Raw genomic sequence first — 19071 nt, forward strand, 5'->3', positions numbered from 1 at the left:
CAGCGCTGATCCTGGCAGCACAGAATTCAGGCTGCCAGCAGGCGGGCAGGTCGCAGCGCGCTGAGATCAGCTGTACCGTGCAGCTTCTTCTGGCCGCTGCGGTCCGCGCTGAGAGACAGCTGCATGGGCAGACTGGGCTGGATGCTGGCCAGCGCCGCCCTGCTGGACTCCCACGCGATGCTCAGAGAGCTGAAGTTGTCGAAGCGCCGGCCCTGCTGATCGTATGCGGCCAGGTCCAGCACCGGGTTGCGGTAGTTAGAGACGGGAACCTGAGAGGGAGCAGAGAGCCAAGCTCCGGTCAGGCGTGCTGAGCCGGAGTTCTAAGGAAACACACTGCCATTACACGGCCCTTACACCACGCTTACACCCCACTGCACAGCACACCACTCACACTACTACTGCTATGGTGACAAAAGTGAGAGTATGAGTATCCTCATGTGAGAGGGTGACTATCCTCGTGCGAGAGGGTGAGAATCCTTGTGCGAGAGGGTGGTTGTTTCCGTGTGAGAGGACGGTTGTCTCCGTGACAGTGTGGTTGTCTCTGTGTGAGAGTGCGGTTGTCTCTGTGCGAGAGTGCGGTTGTCTCTGTGCAAGAGCGCGGTTGTCTCTGTGCAAGAGCGCGGTTGTCTCTGTGCAAGAGAGCGGTTGTCTCTGTGCGAGAGTGCGGTTGTCTCTGTGCGAGAGTGCGGTTGTCTCCGCGTGAGAGGACGGTTGTCTCCGTGTGAGAGGACGGTTGTCTCCGTGACAGTGTGGTTGTCTCTGTGCGAGAGTGCGGTGTCTCTGTGTGCGGCTGTCTCACCATCTGCTTGTTCTGCTGCAGCAGGGGGCAGGACAGGTCGAGCTGGGGGCTGCCGTAGACGGGCACCAGCGTGAGGCGTGAGGGTGGGGCACAGATGAGCTTCACCACCGCCGGCTCCGCAGCTGGGAAAGGGTTAGTGACACTGGGCTGGTTCCCCACCGTCACCACCAGCACCTGCGGAGGCAGAGAGATTTCACACACACACGTTTACACTCGAGCTGCTCTGAGTGAGGTCAGAGTGTGTAACTCCAGCCCCGCCCCTCACCTGCTCGCCCAGCGCCCGGCAGGTGGCTCGGACCCAGTGCTGCCCATAGTTCCGGGAGGCGGGGCCGCACAGCTCCAGGTGAACGCTGCGCGAGTCCTCTGCCGTCAGGTTCCGGAAGAACTTGGAAGGTTCCAGAACCCAGGGCTTGGGACCCCCTTCAAACAGCATGTCTTTGGAGGAGCCCAAGGTTACCATGGCAACAGACACAGGGTCCACAGCCTTCCAACACAGGGGGGGAAAAAAAGTTGAATTTCAGCCACTCAAAATGTCAGGCTTCAGTTTTTGATGACAACACAAAGCCAATTTGCAAAGGCGTCTGCAGAAAAATCAGCACTGAGGATCCTGCCGTGAACAATACCAATCAAAGCTCTGCTTCACACTGTAAAACCTTCCATTCTCACTGTTCACTCGGAGCCGTGCTTAAAGTTAAGACTTTTCAAATACGTTAAACATTTTATATCCGACTACTATTTTAGATCTTAAATGTTGACAGCTGACACCCCTGTACTCTTTGTACAATTACAATGTCTACAGACAGGATTTATTCCACAGTATTAAAACAATAGTTGGCCAAAAAACATTAGCTTTACATTTGACAATAACTTAGCTTTTCTTATGTAATAACATTCACTACACTGAGGGCCAGTAGTTAATAGCTGGTAGCATATAACTAGCTGACTAGCCAGTTAGGTGGCTTACACTAACTGCACCTGCAAGATTAGTGAGGCCCCATTGATCACACCATCGCCTCTCATTCTCAAACTCGTGATCTCAATGCCATGATTTCCCCTTACATTAGTTTGGATGTCATTAACTCTCAGTAGTACCCATATTATTACACAGAAATTGTCAAAAATAAAGTTAATTATGAATTATCTTCCCTAAAACTACATTAAATCTGATGACCACAAATGAAGAGTAAGTATTTTGATCATAGGAAAATATCTGCAATTTCCCTCTTCTGCATTTGTTGTTTTAACAGCATGTGTGAGAACTCATTTTCCAATGTAGCAGTGCAGCTTTTGCACTTAACATACACTCCATCTGAGCATTACCTTTACTCATATCCACTGTGTTCACATTTTGCAGCTTGGGTACAGAAATCACTGAGATGTCTTGCAGGTGCATTTGAGTGCTGAGCATCATTCTTCTCTTTCAGACATTCAAATCGTAATTTCCATTGCAAAATTGGTATGCAAACCAAAAAAGTCAATCCCTGCCATAGGGAATTTATGAGAACTGCCTGTTCTTGTTATTGCTCAACCCCAAAGGGAAGTCCAAAATGTATGTCACAATACCCATCTCTAAATATGCCTGTGTACATGAATATTTTGCGTCATATTTATCTAGAACTTTCTTGTGGAATATTGTTGTGTAGCATGTTTTAAAAAAAGTTAGCCCCAGCCCCTTTTAACACTGGATAACCTTTCAAAAGCATTGGGTTCCCAATGATCTCATTTTATGGATGCCCTGCAGAGGAAGAACGGGGAACAGACTGTATGCATTAGGATGCATCAATGGACATGAAAAGTGAAAATGAGTGTGAGCTCATTCTGAGGGAAAAGCTGTGAGCTCATTCTGAGGGAAAAACAGACTGTGAGCTTACCCTGAGAGGTTCGTAGGCAGCGATCGTAATCTTGGCACTGAGATGGACGTTGCCATGGGTATAACTAACCAGGAGGGCGGTGTGACCGGGGGAAAGACCCCGCACCCGAACTCCACTGCAGTGCTCCTGACCAGGTGCCAGTCTCCCTGAAAACACAGGAGCCACAACCAATCAGAGTTCAGCAGCCAGACTAAACACAAGACTATGAGCCACACCCTGACTGAGGCACATGAAGACAGGAGAGATAAACTCTTTCAAGGAGGAGAGATAAGCTTGTTTATCAGTTTATTCACAGAGGAGATCTTAGCTCATGCAGAAACAAGCTCCTTCAACATGGGGAGATCATCTTAAGATCTGGTGCAAAGGTGAGAGATCAGCTGGTTTAGGACCAGCTTGTTAAGAGAGGAGCTCCTTCAGAGAGGAGAGATGAGTAGGTTCAGTGAAGAGAGATCAGCAGATTCAGTGAAGAGAGATCAGCGGGTTTGAGAGGAGAGATCTGTAGGTTTAGAGAGATCAGCAGGTTCAGAGGGGAGAGATGAGCAGGTTCAGGGGGGAGAGATGAGCAGGTTCAGGGGGGAGAGATGAGCAGGTTCAGGGGGGAGAGATGAGCAGGGCCTCCTCACCCTCCAGCAGCTGGAACACGCCCTGCGTCTCCATCTCCACCTGCAGCTGGAAGTGTGAGCAGTCGCTGAGCATCACCCGATCTCCGCCCTCGGCACTCAGCACCCCGAAGATCCGTAGCGGCAGCTCCAGCACCAGGCCCTCCCGCACCTCCACCTGGCAGGGCGTGAACTCCATGCCCACGGGCTCCACCACATACACCTGCGCACCACACAAGAGACAGGAGAGGGAGTTCAGCCTGGTCACACCCGGCCCTGCGCCGCTGCATTCACACATTTCCTCGCTGTAACAGACTGATGCAGCAACCAGGAAACTTCCTGCTCAGTTCTGCCACAGTGCTGCAGCAACCTGCTGACCAGACACCGGCCCAGAGTGCCTGTTATCACTGATCCATTCATATTGAACAAACCCTCATAGGAAAAGCGGTATTTCATCTTTGCTGTGTCCTTACTCCATAATTTAAGGAGGTGATGATCCGAGTGAATGCCAGACAGCACAGCTCTGAGCTCAGAACTCAGCTGGGTCAACATGACTGTGAATACAGATCAGTACTGAAAACCTCAGACATGTGAAAGAAGTGCTCCTCCCGCGCTAAAGAGGGCGCTGTGGCGAGCGAGCCACTGAATCTCACCCTCATCTCTCCGTAGTGCAGCGGGTTCTGGACGTCCTGGGCCTGGATCACACTCACTCCGATGTCGCTCACAGTGGTCATCACGCCTTTGACGGTCACCGTGGCCACGGCTTGGTTGGACGAATACCAGGTGAAGTTTCCGCTGCCCCCTGTGGCCTGTGACAAGCACAGTGGGAAGCTGTCACCAAACACGCGCCTTCAGCGACATCTCACATGCCACTGACTCACGGAGATCACAGCTTGCGATAAACCACGGAAACAGCGCGCTCTCCGTACTCCGGCATCTAACAGGGCACAGAACGCCACACGTCTCAGAGATTTACTGTCAGTGCACAGAAAAAAGTTCCCTTTTATTTATTACAGTCTCATAAATCAAAACTTCACCATCACAACAGATGTCACTGCTACCCCCATGATAATAAATCTGCATCATTTCATCCAGAGTGGCATCCTCATTACCATTCATCAGCTTCAGTGTCTGTGAATCCAGGTCTCGTTCATTCCGTCTCACAGCAGGACAATGCTTCCCTACAGAGCCAGTAACCGACCCCAAACAGTGACAGGACACACCCACTGGCAGGAGTGGGCGGGGCAGCCTCGGGTGGCAGAGACCACACCCCACTGCAAAGAGGAATACCTTTATGGTGTACTGGTACGCTCCTACTTTGGGTTGCCATGGAAACGTGAGAATCTGAGGGCTGAGGACAATGGGGTTGTAGATCTCGACTTCCTGTTGGCTTCGCACCGGGACAGGGATCGTGTGTACTCCTCCGTCCTGAAACAAGCACAAGAGACCCACTCAGTGAGAATCAGACCTGCTCCTCTTACCTGCCTACTGCAGAGAGAGAGAGACTCACCTGATCCACCACGGACGTGAGAACACCATCGATCACCGTCTGTCCTTTCTTCAGGGCTTTGACACGGTGGTATGATCCATTCATTGAGGATTCCAGAACCTCAAAGTACTCCTTCTGGAACGCAGCATCGATCCGTATGTTCTGAAAACACCACACAAAGCTGCCTCAGACAAAGCTGATAATCACACTGAATAATAACCAGGACACAGACTGCAGCCAACTGCTGTTGAAATAGAGGCTATATGATCTGTTGCTTCACATCTACCACTGCGTCTGTCAGATAGGGGAGCCACTCACATCAGACAGATAAACCCTGTTGCTGGACTTATCGAACACTTCGATGGTTATCTCGTAGACTCGGCTGGTCTCCAGGGTCCAGCGATCTCCCGGCTGAATTTTAAACCCTGTTTAAAGACACGCACTGACGTCAGCACTCGGTAAGCTAACAGAAGCAGACCGTCAGTATGGGAACAGAGCACAGACACTGCTGTGGGCTTCCTCTTCAGAGATGATCTATGCATTCAGCATCAGGGTAATAATGCTAAAGGTTACTCAGCCTAGAGTATACCCAGCAGTAATGTTACTCAGCCTAGAGTATACCCAGCAGTAATGTTATTCAGCCTAGAGTATACCCAGCAGTAATGTTACTCAGCCTATAGTATACCCAGCAGTAATGTGACTCAGCCTAAAGTATACCCAGCAGTAATGTTACTCAGCCTAGAGTACATACTATGGTAATGTTACTCAGTATTCGGAACAGCTTATCACATTACTCTGTCGCTGGTTCAGTGTTCTCATTAGCTCTCTGTAATGCAGACATACACACAGTTTTCACTGTGCACTCTCTGCAGGACACACACAGACTACACACCCAGGTATCCTGGCTCCACCACATACAGGGTGCTGTTGGGCAGCCGTGACGCCCCCTGCAGGCGAAGACCTGAACAGTTTCAGTTAAGGAGGAGGACACCGGACTGAGAATTAAATATACCCCTTCAGCTATACACATATTTAACAGAAGTGATTACATTGCAGAATCCTGTCCTGCTGTGCCTCCCTCTCTTTACCAATTCAGCCTGTATTAAATGATTAATCCAGGCTGCATTAAATTATTCATTTGATTTTCAATAATCAGTTGTAATTGCAGGGTCAGACTCCGGCCAGTTCATTTTGGATTGGCAGTCATCTTCACCGTGATGATCTCAGAGGATACTGGTGTGGTCCAGAACAACGTTGGTGTGTCCGTACTGGAGGGCCAGGACTGTGGAGGTGGCTGGGTCCAGTCTGGCCACCCCCAGAGCCGGGTCGCCGTCAGGCCCAATCACACTGTTCTGCAGCTGCAGCTGGTACTGGTCACTGGGCATGGACAGCTCTGAAACAGTGCAGAACATTCCAGATTCATCACCAGGTGAACAAAATAGCGTCTGCCACGAGTCCACGTCACGTGAAACCCAAACCCAAACCCATCACGGTCATTTTCACAACCTGTTACTGAAGGAAAGTTCCAGAGATCGACCCTTTCACAGCCAGTATGAAATGACAGGTGTGTAAAGCCACACACATCATGCTGGGATTGGCTCAGAACAGCTTGACATCATGAAGGACATGCCCCTAAGTGATCACCTGACAAACCATTTTCAGTGTCCCATTTTGGGGTATCTGATTTTGGAGGGTCAAACTTTTCTCAAAAATTTTCCTACTGTATCACTAACAAAATCATTCAGCTAGGAAAGAAATTGAATTTGACTTTTAAATTACACAGTAATAAAGCAGATGACTAAATACCATAACGCTGGGACAGAAGCTCCTAAACAGAGCACAGAGGAGTTTATGTGTATCACTAATACTCATTAGATCACAGACATGGGACAGGTGAGAAAGCTAAAGTGGCAGCTGAGACAGGTGCAGCTCACCTGTGATTTTGCCCTGCCGGATCTTGAGGACGCTGTAGCGGATGGAGGTTCCCACTAGCAGGTAGACGTCGGAGGCGGGGTTCAGCAGAATGTTCTCCAGAATCAGCAGCCTGACCTCAGCGGCAGACACGTCCTGCAGAGAATACGACCGGGAGAGAACCACAGTCACCGACCACAACCACACTCACTGACCACAACCGCACTCAATGATCGCAACCACCCTCAGCGACCATAATCACTCTCACCAATCGCAACTGCACTCACTGTCCACAACCGCAGTCAATGACCGCAACCACCCTCAGCGACCATAATCACTCTCACCAATCGCAACTGCACTCACTGACCACAACCACTCTGGCCGACTGCAACCGCAGTCACCGACCATAACCACTCTCACTGACCACAACCGCAGTCACTGACCTCACTGACCGTAACCATGCTCGCTCACTCACTGACCGCTTTCACTGACCGTAATCACACTCATACCTCATGCAGGTGTGAACAGCTTCTAATGTGCATTCACTTATTATTCCATTATCCACCAATATTTAACATGTCTATATAAATGATGACATCACAGAGCATGTGACTGATAAGTCATCAGTCTCCTCCTCATTTTCCTCCAACAGCATCTCACTGCCTGTATGACCATCTTACTCAAAAAAGAGTCTTCTCTCACTCTCATCTCTCCCGTTTCCTGTGCTAAACAGTCCTCTCTGTGGCTCCCTGGCGTCTGCGCGAAAAACGTCTGTCGCTGTCATGAATTTTACATCTACTGTTACAAGAGAAGTGTCAGGATCACGTTACGATGATGATGATGATCTGCAGGATATCAGATCAGTACAATGGATTGCACACACACAGTGAAGCCCAGCAATGTTCAATACCGCTTATTGATCTGTGTGAACAGGAGTAAGGAAACCAATATCTCGATGAAATTCCACTGCCAGAAACGTGCGTGTGTCTGTCGGCTGCTTCCAACAGCGGAGCTCTGAGCTCACACTGGTCCCCGATAATGTGGGAAAAAAGCAAATGCTGCCTGGCTGTATAGTCTTTGGGGAAATACTGTCTCTAATAACCTGCAGTGCAGATGTGTCACACCCTGATGAGACACAGCAGCTGGGTGTGAATTCAGACAGCCCCTGCTACCAAAGCTAGCACAGCTCACCCACCTTGTAGAGCACTTCCTGGATTTTGGCTTTGAGTTTGGCGTTTCCGGTTTTGATGCCAGACACCAGGATGATGTCTCCCTGCTTCCCAACTCTCTCCATCTCCGAAATGTAGCCCGGAGGCGTGTACGTTGACTCAGAGAATTTGAGGATGCTGAAATTGGAAAATAAAAAATATATGAAATAACATCTTTACTCAGCTGTATGTATGAGAGTTTACAGCTAGCAGTTATGTGCGGATCAGCACCCTCGGAGGCAGGAGAGGGCAAGCAGCACATACAGTCTCTCAGACTGAACAGGCATTTTAGCTGTGCTGGAATAGGAGCAGTGCCTCTACAGACAGGCTGAATCCTGTGATTCCTGACAACCAGTCCTCTGGTATAAATGTGAACAGTCTGCCTGAGACACCACCTCCTATTTCCTGCTTCCCATGAGACACTGCTGCGGTTTCCTGCCAGCTTGGCTGTCCATCTCTCATCGGCTGAAATCATCTGCTTCCCAATTTAAACCATCAATTTGTACAATTCGCAAAAACAGCTGCGGAGCCAGACCAGCAATGCAGCTTGATACCAGGAACAATAACGACACCTTTGGGATTACACTGGAGAGGACTGAGAAGATCTGTGATCAGTCCAGAAAGTCATATATCCATATACCCCTGTACAATGGCAGCATATGGTTCATGAAATATCCATTAGACAAACTCATGCACGCATTTCAAAGACATTATCTGAAACAATTAATTAGACATACAAGCATTAAATGATGCTTGGAAAATGATTCTGAATGGATCTCACTCATGTTCTAGTAATTAAACTGGATGATAATTGAGCTGTTAAATTGGCAAACTCCACTCATTCAAATAATACTGAGTGACACAGCTACACGATTTGAAATTCAGATGACGGACAACAGTCAATCGCAATGGAACCCCTGAAAGCAATCCCAGCCAACCCCCGCGGATCCTCACCGCAGTGCATTGTGGGAGTCAGAGAACCTGGCCGTCTCCGTGTCTTTCACAATGGTCCAGTCGAAGACGAGCCCGGCGAGGGTGCTGAAGGTGTTTCCTGCAGAGAGAGGGGGAGTGAGCTCACTCAGGCGCACGTGCGGGCGGGCAGGCTGCCCGCGCGGGCTGTGCTCAGGCGGACACCCGAGGACCCCTTTGCGCTGCGTTTGCTGAGGGTAAACAGGGGAATAAAAGCCGCTCCACACTTAGTCATCATGACAAACCCACACGGCCGGTTCCACAGGGTAGCAGGGGGCAGAGCAGAAACAGACAGCAAAATGGAGATTTCCACAGGGAGACTGCTGAGCAAACACGCCACCCAGCTCACCATATCAGCCCCACATTCCAGCCACAGGTCACTGCAATCCGGGCTGCAAACCGTTCTCCAGTGTGTTCGGTGTACTGTGCTATGGCCATATGGCCACTCAGGCTCTCTGAATATCACTTTCATGTTGAATATCACTGAATATCATTTGCATGCTGCAGCAGGACTGCTTTGATGTCATCTGAAGGATTCTTCGCTCTTGTTCCTCAGAACTCGCTACACTCCCATGCCTGACTGCCGCCAAAGTGCCTGATGGGGAATACCAACCTGTATGAGCCGAGCTGCTGCAGGGTACCATCAAAGAGCCGCCGAGCCTCCTGGGAGACTGGGTGGCACTGCGTGCGTGTATGAGTGTGTGTGAGTGTGTGTGTGTGTGTGTGTGTGTGTGCGTGTGTGTGCGTGCGTGTGCGTGCATGACTGTGGTTGTACAGATGTGTGCATGTGTGTATGAGTGTGTGTGTGTGGGGAGCGGGGGATCCATATCTAAAGGGGTTTTTTTACATGTTAAAATAATTTCCAGAATGGTCACGATTCCACGCAATGACTGTAATTTACTAGTATTAACAGAAGCGTATTCATTTCAGCGTGTGTGTGGGTGTAAACTTTATCAGTCACGCTGGTTCGGAGAGTCTCTCCCTCCTGTGTGTCATTAATGGATTACACTGAGCACACAGCCTGAATGAAACTGAGGAACAGGAGCAGCGCAGTGCGACAGAGACTTTCCACACTACGCTCTCTCCACACTACGCTCCCTCCACACTACGCTCCCTCCACACTACGCTCTCTCCACACTACGCTCCCTCCACACTACGCTCTCTCCACACTACGCTCTCTCCACACTACGCTCTCTCCACACTACGCTCTCTCCACACTACGCTCCCTCCACACTACGCTCTCTCCACACTACGCTCCCTCAACACTACGCTCCCTCCACACTACGCTCTCTCCACACTACGCTCTCTCCACACTACGCTCCCTCAACACTACGCTCCCTCCACACTACGCTCTCTCCACACTACGCTCCCTCCACACTACGCTCCCTCCACACTACGCTCCCTCCACACTACGCTCCCTCCACACTACGCTCCCTCCACACGACTGACAAAACACAGCCGACGGCACTCAGCCGCATGGCAGGCCTCCAGAGGGATCAGGTTTCAGCCCCGACAGAAGAATCTACAACAGGAGGCTACCTAAAATAACCCCGGTGAAAAGGCGCAAAAACAACAGCATTAGTGAGGCTTACCAGAGGGAGCAGAGAGCTTAGCCTGGAGATATGTGCTTTGTCATTAACAATACCATTATTATTATCATTAGCACCATCACTACCAATTACCAGACCCTTCATTTAAAGCAACTTACACTGCATGACATTCATTGTGTTAATTAATACATGTTATTAATTTATAACAAATGCCATATCAAACTACAGTAAAACAATATGTTTGAGGACAACCTCCGGCAAATTGCACAACTTTTTGCACATAATCCATTGATATAAATGGATATTATGCAGAAGCAATTCAGAGTAAGCACAGTGGTGGTCCAAGGGCCTTGAACAGACAACCTTCCGGTTACGCGTGAAGTTTCCTAACTGCTTCACCACAGAGCAAAACAAGCTAGGCCAGCCTGTGTGCCAGCTGGCATGCGTCCGAGTTATTAAAGTGGCACAAGAGTCCTTTAAAACTGAAAGCAGGAAACGGGCCGCAGAAACAGCAGCGAGGGACGGAGAACCGTGAGAGAAGGCGAAACGGGCCCGGAGACACGGACGAGCCTGCCACCGGCGGCTGTGCCTCACCCTCGGAGTCGAGCGCGTGAATCTTCAGCTCCAGCGGAGAGTCCTCCAGGTGCAGCTCTCGTGTGGTGGAGACGATCTGGATTTCACTGATGATGTCAACAATGGCGTCACACCTGAGCACCTGCCCCGTCACTACACAGCACAGAGAGAGAGGGAGAGAGGGTGTCTTTCACAGGAGAGAGAGAGGGAGGGAGAGAGGGTGTCTTTCACAGGAGAGGGATAGTGCTTTTCACAGCAGAGAGAGGGTCTTTCACAGGAGGGACAGATTCTCTCACAGGGGAATGGGTATCTCTTACAGCAAAGTGAGATAATTCCTCACAGATGGAAGAAAAACAGCATCTTTCACACAATGCAACAATGTAGACAGAAAGAGTGTCTCTCAGAAGACCACGGGAGGGCGTGTGGCGGTCTGTCTCTGGGTGCTGCTTTAGTTAATTATTCATCATGTTTTGCAGGAAACAAACACACTTTACAGCCCATTCACTCCTTTCTGCCTGCCTTCCCATTGTCTGAAGCTGAATTACAGCAACGCTCCAGGCTGAACAGCTGCCAATCACAGCCCTGCTGTTCCAGCACTCAAACCCCCAAACTCCCTCATATTCTCATTCTCTCCAGGGTTCAGGCTTTATTTCGGCTTTACCCCTCTGCTTGTAAATGCAAATATATGCCCCAGTCCCAGAACAATCACACAGCTCTGGCAAACTGCACTCACCTGACCTCAGATCAGGCACAGAGTAACAAGCCAAAGAGCTGCCGGCTCACATGTACACATATTATACACTAAACTGTTTATTCCGACACATACTTTTATTTACAGGAGTTCACCATTAGCACGTTTCATTATAACAGCTGACTGGCCGCCTGCCGTGTGTGTTTCCAGGGTGTGTTCTCCCTGCCACAGACGCATCCTCATATCCTGGGTTTATAGCTGTTCTGAGAGGCTTACTGTGCACAGCGGCCTCTGCACTCTGCCAGAGCTGTTCGGCTCTTTCAGCTGAATGAAACCATTTACCACGAATCACACAGTTATGTTTTATTGTGACAACCATGCTTAACATTTAGACCCATCTGAATACAGTGCAGAGGACTGTAGTGCAAAGTTAAAGTCCTCTCTGATGTTCAGACCCTGAGCAGCTCGGCAGAAGGACTGTAGACATTAACTACTATACACTACCAGCTGCATTGTTTTCGTGTTTTATCCACTGTGTTTCCCATTATGATATCGCTCATTTGCATTTGAGTTTGAAAACACTGTTTCCCGTGCTGGTAGAATTTATTTGCATTTGAATTTGTGTGCGTACTCACAGATGTCCTCTGCCAGGATGATGCTGGTGAGTCTGGTGGGCTGGGTGGACCGAGCTTGCAGCACGGCCTTCTGGGAGCAGTGCCTATCGTCCACATCCACCGCCTCGATACTGGCCACTTCTGGCCTGGTGGAGGACCTACAGCAGCCAGCAAAACAGCAATGAGCGCAGAGGGAGATCATGGGAAGCAAAGCAAGTGGCCAACGCGCACGGCCAACACGCGCGGCCAAAGCACAAACAACCAACAGCCAATGCATGGGAAACAAACAGCCACTTTACAGACAACTCAAAGCCAAAGCACGGGGCACACACATATCTTATCTTATCTTCACACACAACAAACAGCCAGTATCAACTGACAGCCGAGCTAATGCACAGCTAACTTACAGCCAACACATAGCAAACGCACAGTCAACCCCCAGCTAACTTACGGCCAGCACACAGCAAACGCACAGTCAACCCCCAGCTAACTCACCAGGAACACACAGCAATCGCACAGTCAACCCCCAGCTAACTCACCAGGAACACACAGCAAACGCACAGTCATCCCCCAGCTAACTCACCAGGAACACACAGCAATCGCACAGTCAACCCCCAGCTAACTCACCAGGAACACACAGCAATCGCACAGTCAACCCCCAGCTAACTCACCAGGAACACACAGCAAACGCACAGTCAACCCCCAGCTAACTTACGGCCAGCACACAGCAAACTCACAGTCAACCCCCAGCTAACTCACCAGGAACACACAGGAAACGCACATTCAACCCCCAGCTAACTCACCAGGAACACACAGGAAACGCAGAGCTAAAGCAGACATGGCCGGCGAAGGTGCACAGCTGGAACTCATAAATAAGGGCTCTATTCAGAGTATCAGGGGCCTGGAGCCTGTGCGATCCTGCAGCCCGACACACTGAAATCTGTCCTCATTTAACCCCAGTGTGCTCTGCAAGTTAAAGCTACAGCAGCTCACAGGCCGCTGCCCAGAGCGAGGCCAGCTCCTCTCAGCCGAGCATACTCACAGGAAGCACTGCACCTGTTCACTTTCACTGTCTGTTACATTACCTGTAATATAAAGACAAGTGACTACATTCCAAACTCAGCTTCAAACGCATTATACTGCAGAAGCCATCTGAGTGAGACGGAGCTTTAGAGCAGAGGTCAGCTGGGGAATCAATCCCCAGGTCCTCAGCCAGAAAAAACGTGCAGACTGCCTCAAGGGGTCAGGCCGTGTGATATGGGACCGGCTGTGGCACGACCCTCCGAGGTTTTCATGGTTTCTTGGACATTCAAACACAGGGGAACAATTATGCAAACTGTAAATAATTTTATATAGAATAATTTGAATAATTTGGAATACTTTTAATTTGTTACAATACTACTTCTGTGTCATTTCAAAACTATTATTTTTTTTGCAGGTAAGCCTTTAAAGGTGAGATTCTGACCAGAAGACGAGGATATACAAACCACTGGTGGTGAAACTGAGCTGGACTCTGACGGTGTTGAGTCGTGTTTTGGTGCAGAAGCAGCAGCATTCAAAGTGGCTATCAGCCAGCACTTGTGGGGGATACAACGGTCACAGTTGTTTTAATGACACTATTAGCTTTCGCTGACAGCAAGTAGATAGTGTTTGTTTAGGCCCACAAGGACTTTAGCGCTGAGCCATTTTGTATTGCACTGTTCAGACTACCACTGGACTGCTGTCTCTGTGCCTTCATTTCTTCATGAAAATCAAACTAACCTGAACAAACCACCACTCTGGCTCCGGTAGCTGTGGAGCCCAGAAGACAGCTGGCCCATGAGGGGATCCCAAGAGTCGGGTGAGTCAGCAAATCCAGCTTGGCTGCCTTTGAGTGGGAGGTCTGCCTCGTGCCACTTTTGGGGTTTCTTTGTTGTTGTTTTTTTCACTCACACTCACACAGTTGGGTTCGTGTAGCTATTCCCTTTACAGACATTTTTTAGCATATGTTCTCCAGCCAGTGGTAGGTAACATATTCCACAAACTCTCCTTGTCACACAGAAAATTTCAGAGGGGGATTTCTTGCAGCTGCTGAGACATTGCCATGTCCTCTTCACACATGTGGTAGCTAACCTTCCCATTTCACTGAAAGGGTCTGCATTTGCCAAAATCTGGTTCCCACAAATCAAAACGACATCATCACTTCTTGGACATGAGAATGACCAGGCCGCTCCAGCTGGATATAGCTCAATACAGCACAAGCAAACTCGCTATTTTCCACCATAGTTTTCTCTGACAAATGCTGCAAAAAGCTGCAGAGTTGTGGCGTGATACGGATGATTTCTGCATTTTTGTCACAGTGGCATTGCGTTGCATTTCCTGTGTAAATGCATGCGCTGGTGAAGCGAGAAACCTGCAGCGAATGCAGAGTTTCAGAAGCTAGCAAGGGCCTGACATTCATCCTACTGTGAAAGGCGGGGCAGGGGGATGGAGTAGACAAGCAGAAGGACATAATCAGTGATGCTTGAACACAAACACACACGCAATGACAGGCATGTCACAGTGCAAAAGCAAGACTCGAGACTCAGAGCTCAGCACCCCACAGTCAGTCCCGGTTCATACAGGAAAAACCCCCAGGAGCACACAAATATAACACGAAACAAACAAGCGCCTGCGTGTGCTAAACCATGCGACATCAAACAGCTGCAGGCACTGTGACGCTGCGGTGGCTTAGCAGTCACTCCTGTCCAAACAGCATACAACGTTTTACATTATCCATGTAAACAGCTGAATATTTTCAGAGGCAATCTACTAATTGCCCAAAAGTGAAATAGCAGTTTCTCAAGTGGGAATCCAACCAGATACTTTTGGGTTTCAAGCTCCAAACCACCACATCACTCTGTGGCCCTAATTGTTGTAGTGTGTCTAATTATTGTGTTTATGCAAATTAAATAATTATATTCACATAAATGTTACCATTCTTTACACTTAAGTATTGTCCAGTTTTAAAAACCATTCAATAACGGTAATGTCGGCACCTTTGCAATAGGGTATTTCATTACATCAAATTAACCAACTATCGACCTGTGCTGTGAAAAGCTGACACCATGCTTTTCCTCTCAAGACAACAGGCTGGAAGCGGAAACGGAAAGCAGACGCGGCTGATATTTGCCATCCAGTCTGACGGTGCAACTGAAACTGCCCCCGCCACTCAGAGAAAAGAGGTGCAATTAAGGGCAGAAACGACTGTCTCTCAGCAAGCACCTCACACAAGCTAACATATCACTGCTGTACAAGGCAGAGCTGTGCGTCTCTGAATATTAACATTTTAAAGTCAAATAAGAGCATTTACCCCGCAGAAGCGGAAACAGGGTGGGCGGCGCAGGGGCACCTGAAGCCGGTTGAGGGAACAGGGCGCTTATCTTATCAGTCCCAGCATACAGGGTTATGCCTCTTAGCTGGCTGGCTAACTACCTGATAAACACAACTGGCATAACACTAGCAAGCTACCGTCGCTAAGTCGATGCCACAATAATACCAATGTAGCTAGCTACTTAAATGTACATTCAAAATATCCAAATCAGATCACTGCAGCCCACAATGATTGATCTCAATGCTTATCCGTGAGAATAAGAGAACCCATACTTCCATCTGAGGTGATCATTCCGAAATCGCTATATGGCTATTCCGTGCGCCTGCTGGTCCTGGGAATTTCAGCACAGCTCTCTGACTTACCATCTGTAGCAGCCGTCGGTCACCTCCAGTGTGAAGTTAATTCTGGTGCTTCTGGCCAGAGGCAGTAAAACTTTGGGGATATTGAGTTTTGAGGCGCTGGAGGAGTGACTCGGGGAGGGTACCGTTACTGATAAAAACAAAACCAAAGGTAACAGAGCCATTTCCTTTTACAATGCAGCGTGCGATCTAAAACCAGCCGGATGTCCAGCGAGACGCATGGATCGAGAAATTAGCGTATTAAAGTTCAGAGTAACGGGGTCTAATCCTTGATTTCAGACGGTATTTTCACTGATCTGGCTAATTAGAAACACCGTTCAGTTTACTCGGAAAAAACGTTACAATCAGTATGCTGTTTCTCTTTTACCGCGTTAGCCACTGGTGGTATATTAAATATAATAAAGAGGTTTTGGTCAGTAGCATAAAGTTTCAGCGCAAAGGCAGCATGGAGACCCGGCACCGCGACTGTCACTAAGTCCGTTAGTTAGCCGGCTAGCTGCATCACAGATTCACTAAATTCACATGAACCGTTAAATAATCGATAGCTACTGACGAAACAAAACACATCTAACGCTACGCGGAATACAAAACGCGTTTCAAATAATCTCATTATTAATTTTTAAACACCCGGACTTATGGAAATACCCGCCATTCACTACTATTCGAGCAGCGTATGGAATGCTGGGAGACGAGAGACGTCACACTAGAGGGGCGGAGACTTTTCTACCGACAGCCCAAACCAGGATCAGTGAACTCAAGTGTCAGCCTCGCTGTATCCATGAGGTGAATATTTGATAAGCTGATTCAGGATCAGCGCTTCAAAGGTAGAATTGCACAACACCGAAGGGAAGATACCGCTTGATGACGCATCAGCTCAAACAGCAGTGATGTTTGACCTCTGTCGTCACATATTTACTCATCACATGGTCTTGATGTCTGTGCCATATACATCAAATAGACACATTATAAGAATGATAGGAAAAATGGTAACATATCAACAATAAGTGTTGCTATGGTAGGATCCAGGTTTTACCTCAGGGGCTGCCTCTCGAGGGGCTTTCGTGCGGGGCACACGTGGAAGCCAAACTGTAGCGTAATGCAGTAAGAACGCAGTAGGATCCTGAGGGACTGCAGGTACATGCATTCAAGTCATGGCCGTAAATTACGGGGGGATGGGGGGGTTGTAACCCCCCTAATAATCAAAACCGGCCAATACACCCCCCCCCCCCCCCCCACAAATAATCATATTCATGGACACCTCAACCCCCCCAATGTTCAACCCAAAGTTATGCCCTTGATTCAAGTCCATTTGTAAGTGTGACTATGGAGTGACTATCGAACAGTTGAAGAAATATAAATACTATTACAACTGCTACTACTAGTACTATTCTTATTATTATTATTATTATAGTATGCTCCTGACTACATTTACAGACTTTGTGTAGAAGTAGGTAAGAAAAGGGATCCTCTACTCCAATACTATGCTGGTCAGCAAACACTAGAGATCCAAGTGGGTGGCATTAGCACCATAAGATAAGTTCTCCATAATACAAGGATGTCAGATTAATTACTTAATAAATCACATTACACAATACATTGGAATTACCATGCACTGTCTCTCTAGTTTCCTAATGCATTCACCAATACTCAGTTCAGTGGTGCTGACTGTGTCTGAGCTCTGGTGTGATAATGTGAGGCGATTGAAGCAGTCTGGCATATGCAGCCATGGCTGGAAAGGCTGGCAGAACTGAGCACCTGGCAAGCAGGTGAGCCGTGTCTGCAATCATCACCCCTAAACTGAGCAGGACACATCTACAGTTACACTTATGCCAAGCTGTATGCACTATTCCATATATCTGTGAAAACTGCAACATGCTTTGGAATCATGCATAATTAGCTGGCATATTACATGATTCGTATACTGTACATATCACACATTGTAAGTTGCTCCATTTAAAATTTTATTCAAGATGAAACTATAAAACTATAAAGGCAGCAGACAGTGTAACAAATTAAAGTAGATAAATAATACATTGAATGAAATAGCAATGCAAGTCTGCAGAGATTATCACAAAATATGTCCAAATTATGTAATTGTTTTTGATGCATATTACAACAGATGTATCATAAATATTACATCTACAGTAAATGTATCACACATTGGCTATTACTCCTACTGTACATACTGTATACCACACTAGCTGTGCTTCTGTAGGTCAAAATTGATGGACTGAGAATGCCTGATCTGGGAACAGTTATGTTAAATTAATGTCGCTGATACAGTATGAATGGTGAATCGCTGAGTGTCTTGAGGACACGGTCACTCGCTTTCATTTAGCAAAAAATAATTAATCATATTATGTTATGTGAGTAAGAGCTCGGACTGAGCCAAAACCTGAAGCATCTTGGGCATTCTCAGAGCAGGCTTCCTGCGCCTGTGGTGAACGATGTGGAAATGATCGATTGTTTGCCTGTGAAGTCATTAAAATAAGCAGATACTGCCACCTGCTGGTGAAATTATTCGCCATGTAAAATAGTGTCCTTTGTGAAGCAATGTGCAGCGTGGAATACATTTGAGATGCGCTTTTATTTCTCTCATAGTGACACCTTAACGTTTCTAAGCCCTGAAAATCCCACAGTAACGCTTCCCTGTGAATTGTTATTTGGAAATACTAGTAGCCAATGGTATTGGCGACATACACTATATGGACAAAAGTATTTGGCCACACCTGTTTTTCAGGGTTTGGGCTAGGCTCCTTATCTGCAGTGAAGGGCAATCTTAATGCTTCAGCATACCAAGGCATTTTGGACAATGCTATGCTTCCAACTTTGTGGCAACAGTTTGGGGAAGGCCCTTTTCTATTCCAACATGACTGTGCCCCAGTGCACAAAGCTAGGACTATGAAGACATGGTTTGATGAGTTCGGTGTGGAAGAACTTGACTGGCCCGCACAGAGCCCTGACCTCAACCCTATCGAGCACCTTTGGGATGAACTGGAACGGAGATTGCGAGCCAGGCCTTCTCGTCCAACATCAGTACCTGACCTCATAAATGCTCTACAGAATGAATGGGCACAAATTCCCAC

General features: G+C 48.1%; 1 protein-coding gene across 2 annotated transcripts in view; it reads right to left on the bottom strand.

Moving 5' to 3' along the window:
- nup210 (nucleoporin 210) overlaps nt 1-16644 on the bottom strand; it is a 34177-nt gene extending 17533 nt beyond the window's left edge. For both annotated transcript variants that reach the window (XM_036533099.1, XM_036533098.1), the window contains exons 1-17: nt 15989-16644; nt 12296-12432; nt 10991-11122; nt 8832-8928; nt 7865-8015; nt 6693-6825; nt 5993-6151; nt 5651-5719; nt 5077-5183; nt 4780-4920; nt 4560-4697; nt 3923-4078; nt 3294-3492; nt 2671-2816; nt 1065-1283; nt 800-973; nt 77-269 (exon numbers count right to left, since the gene is read on the bottom strand). In XM_036533099.1, the coding sequence (XP_036388992.1) occupies nt 77-269; nt 800-973; nt 1065-1283; nt 2671-2816; nt 3294-3492; nt 3923-4078; nt 4560-4697; nt 4780-4920; nt 5077-5183; nt 5651-5719; nt 5993-6151; nt 6693-6825; nt 7865-8015; nt 8832-8928; nt 10991-11122; nt 12296-12432; nt 15989-16149 (2512 nt within the window). In that variant the 5' untranslated portion in view covers nt 16150-16644. The remainder of the gene's footprint in view (nt 1-76; nt 270-799; nt 974-1064; nt 1284-2670; nt 2817-3293; nt 3493-3922; nt 4079-4559; nt 4698-4779; nt 4921-5076; nt 5184-5650; nt 5720-5992; nt 6152-6692; nt 6826-7864; nt 8016-8831; nt 8929-10990; nt 11123-12295; nt 12433-15988) is intronic.
- Between the last annotated feature and the right edge of the window lie 2427 nt (nt 16645-19071).

This window comes from Megalops cyprinoides, chromosome 7 (assembly GCF_013368585.1).
Source record: "Megalops cyprinoides isolate fMegCyp1 chromosome 7, fMegCyp1.pri, whole genome shotgun sequence".
Classification (NCBI taxonomy): domain Eukaryota; kingdom Metazoa; phylum Chordata; class Actinopteri; order Elopiformes; family Megalopidae; genus Megalops; species Megalops cyprinoides.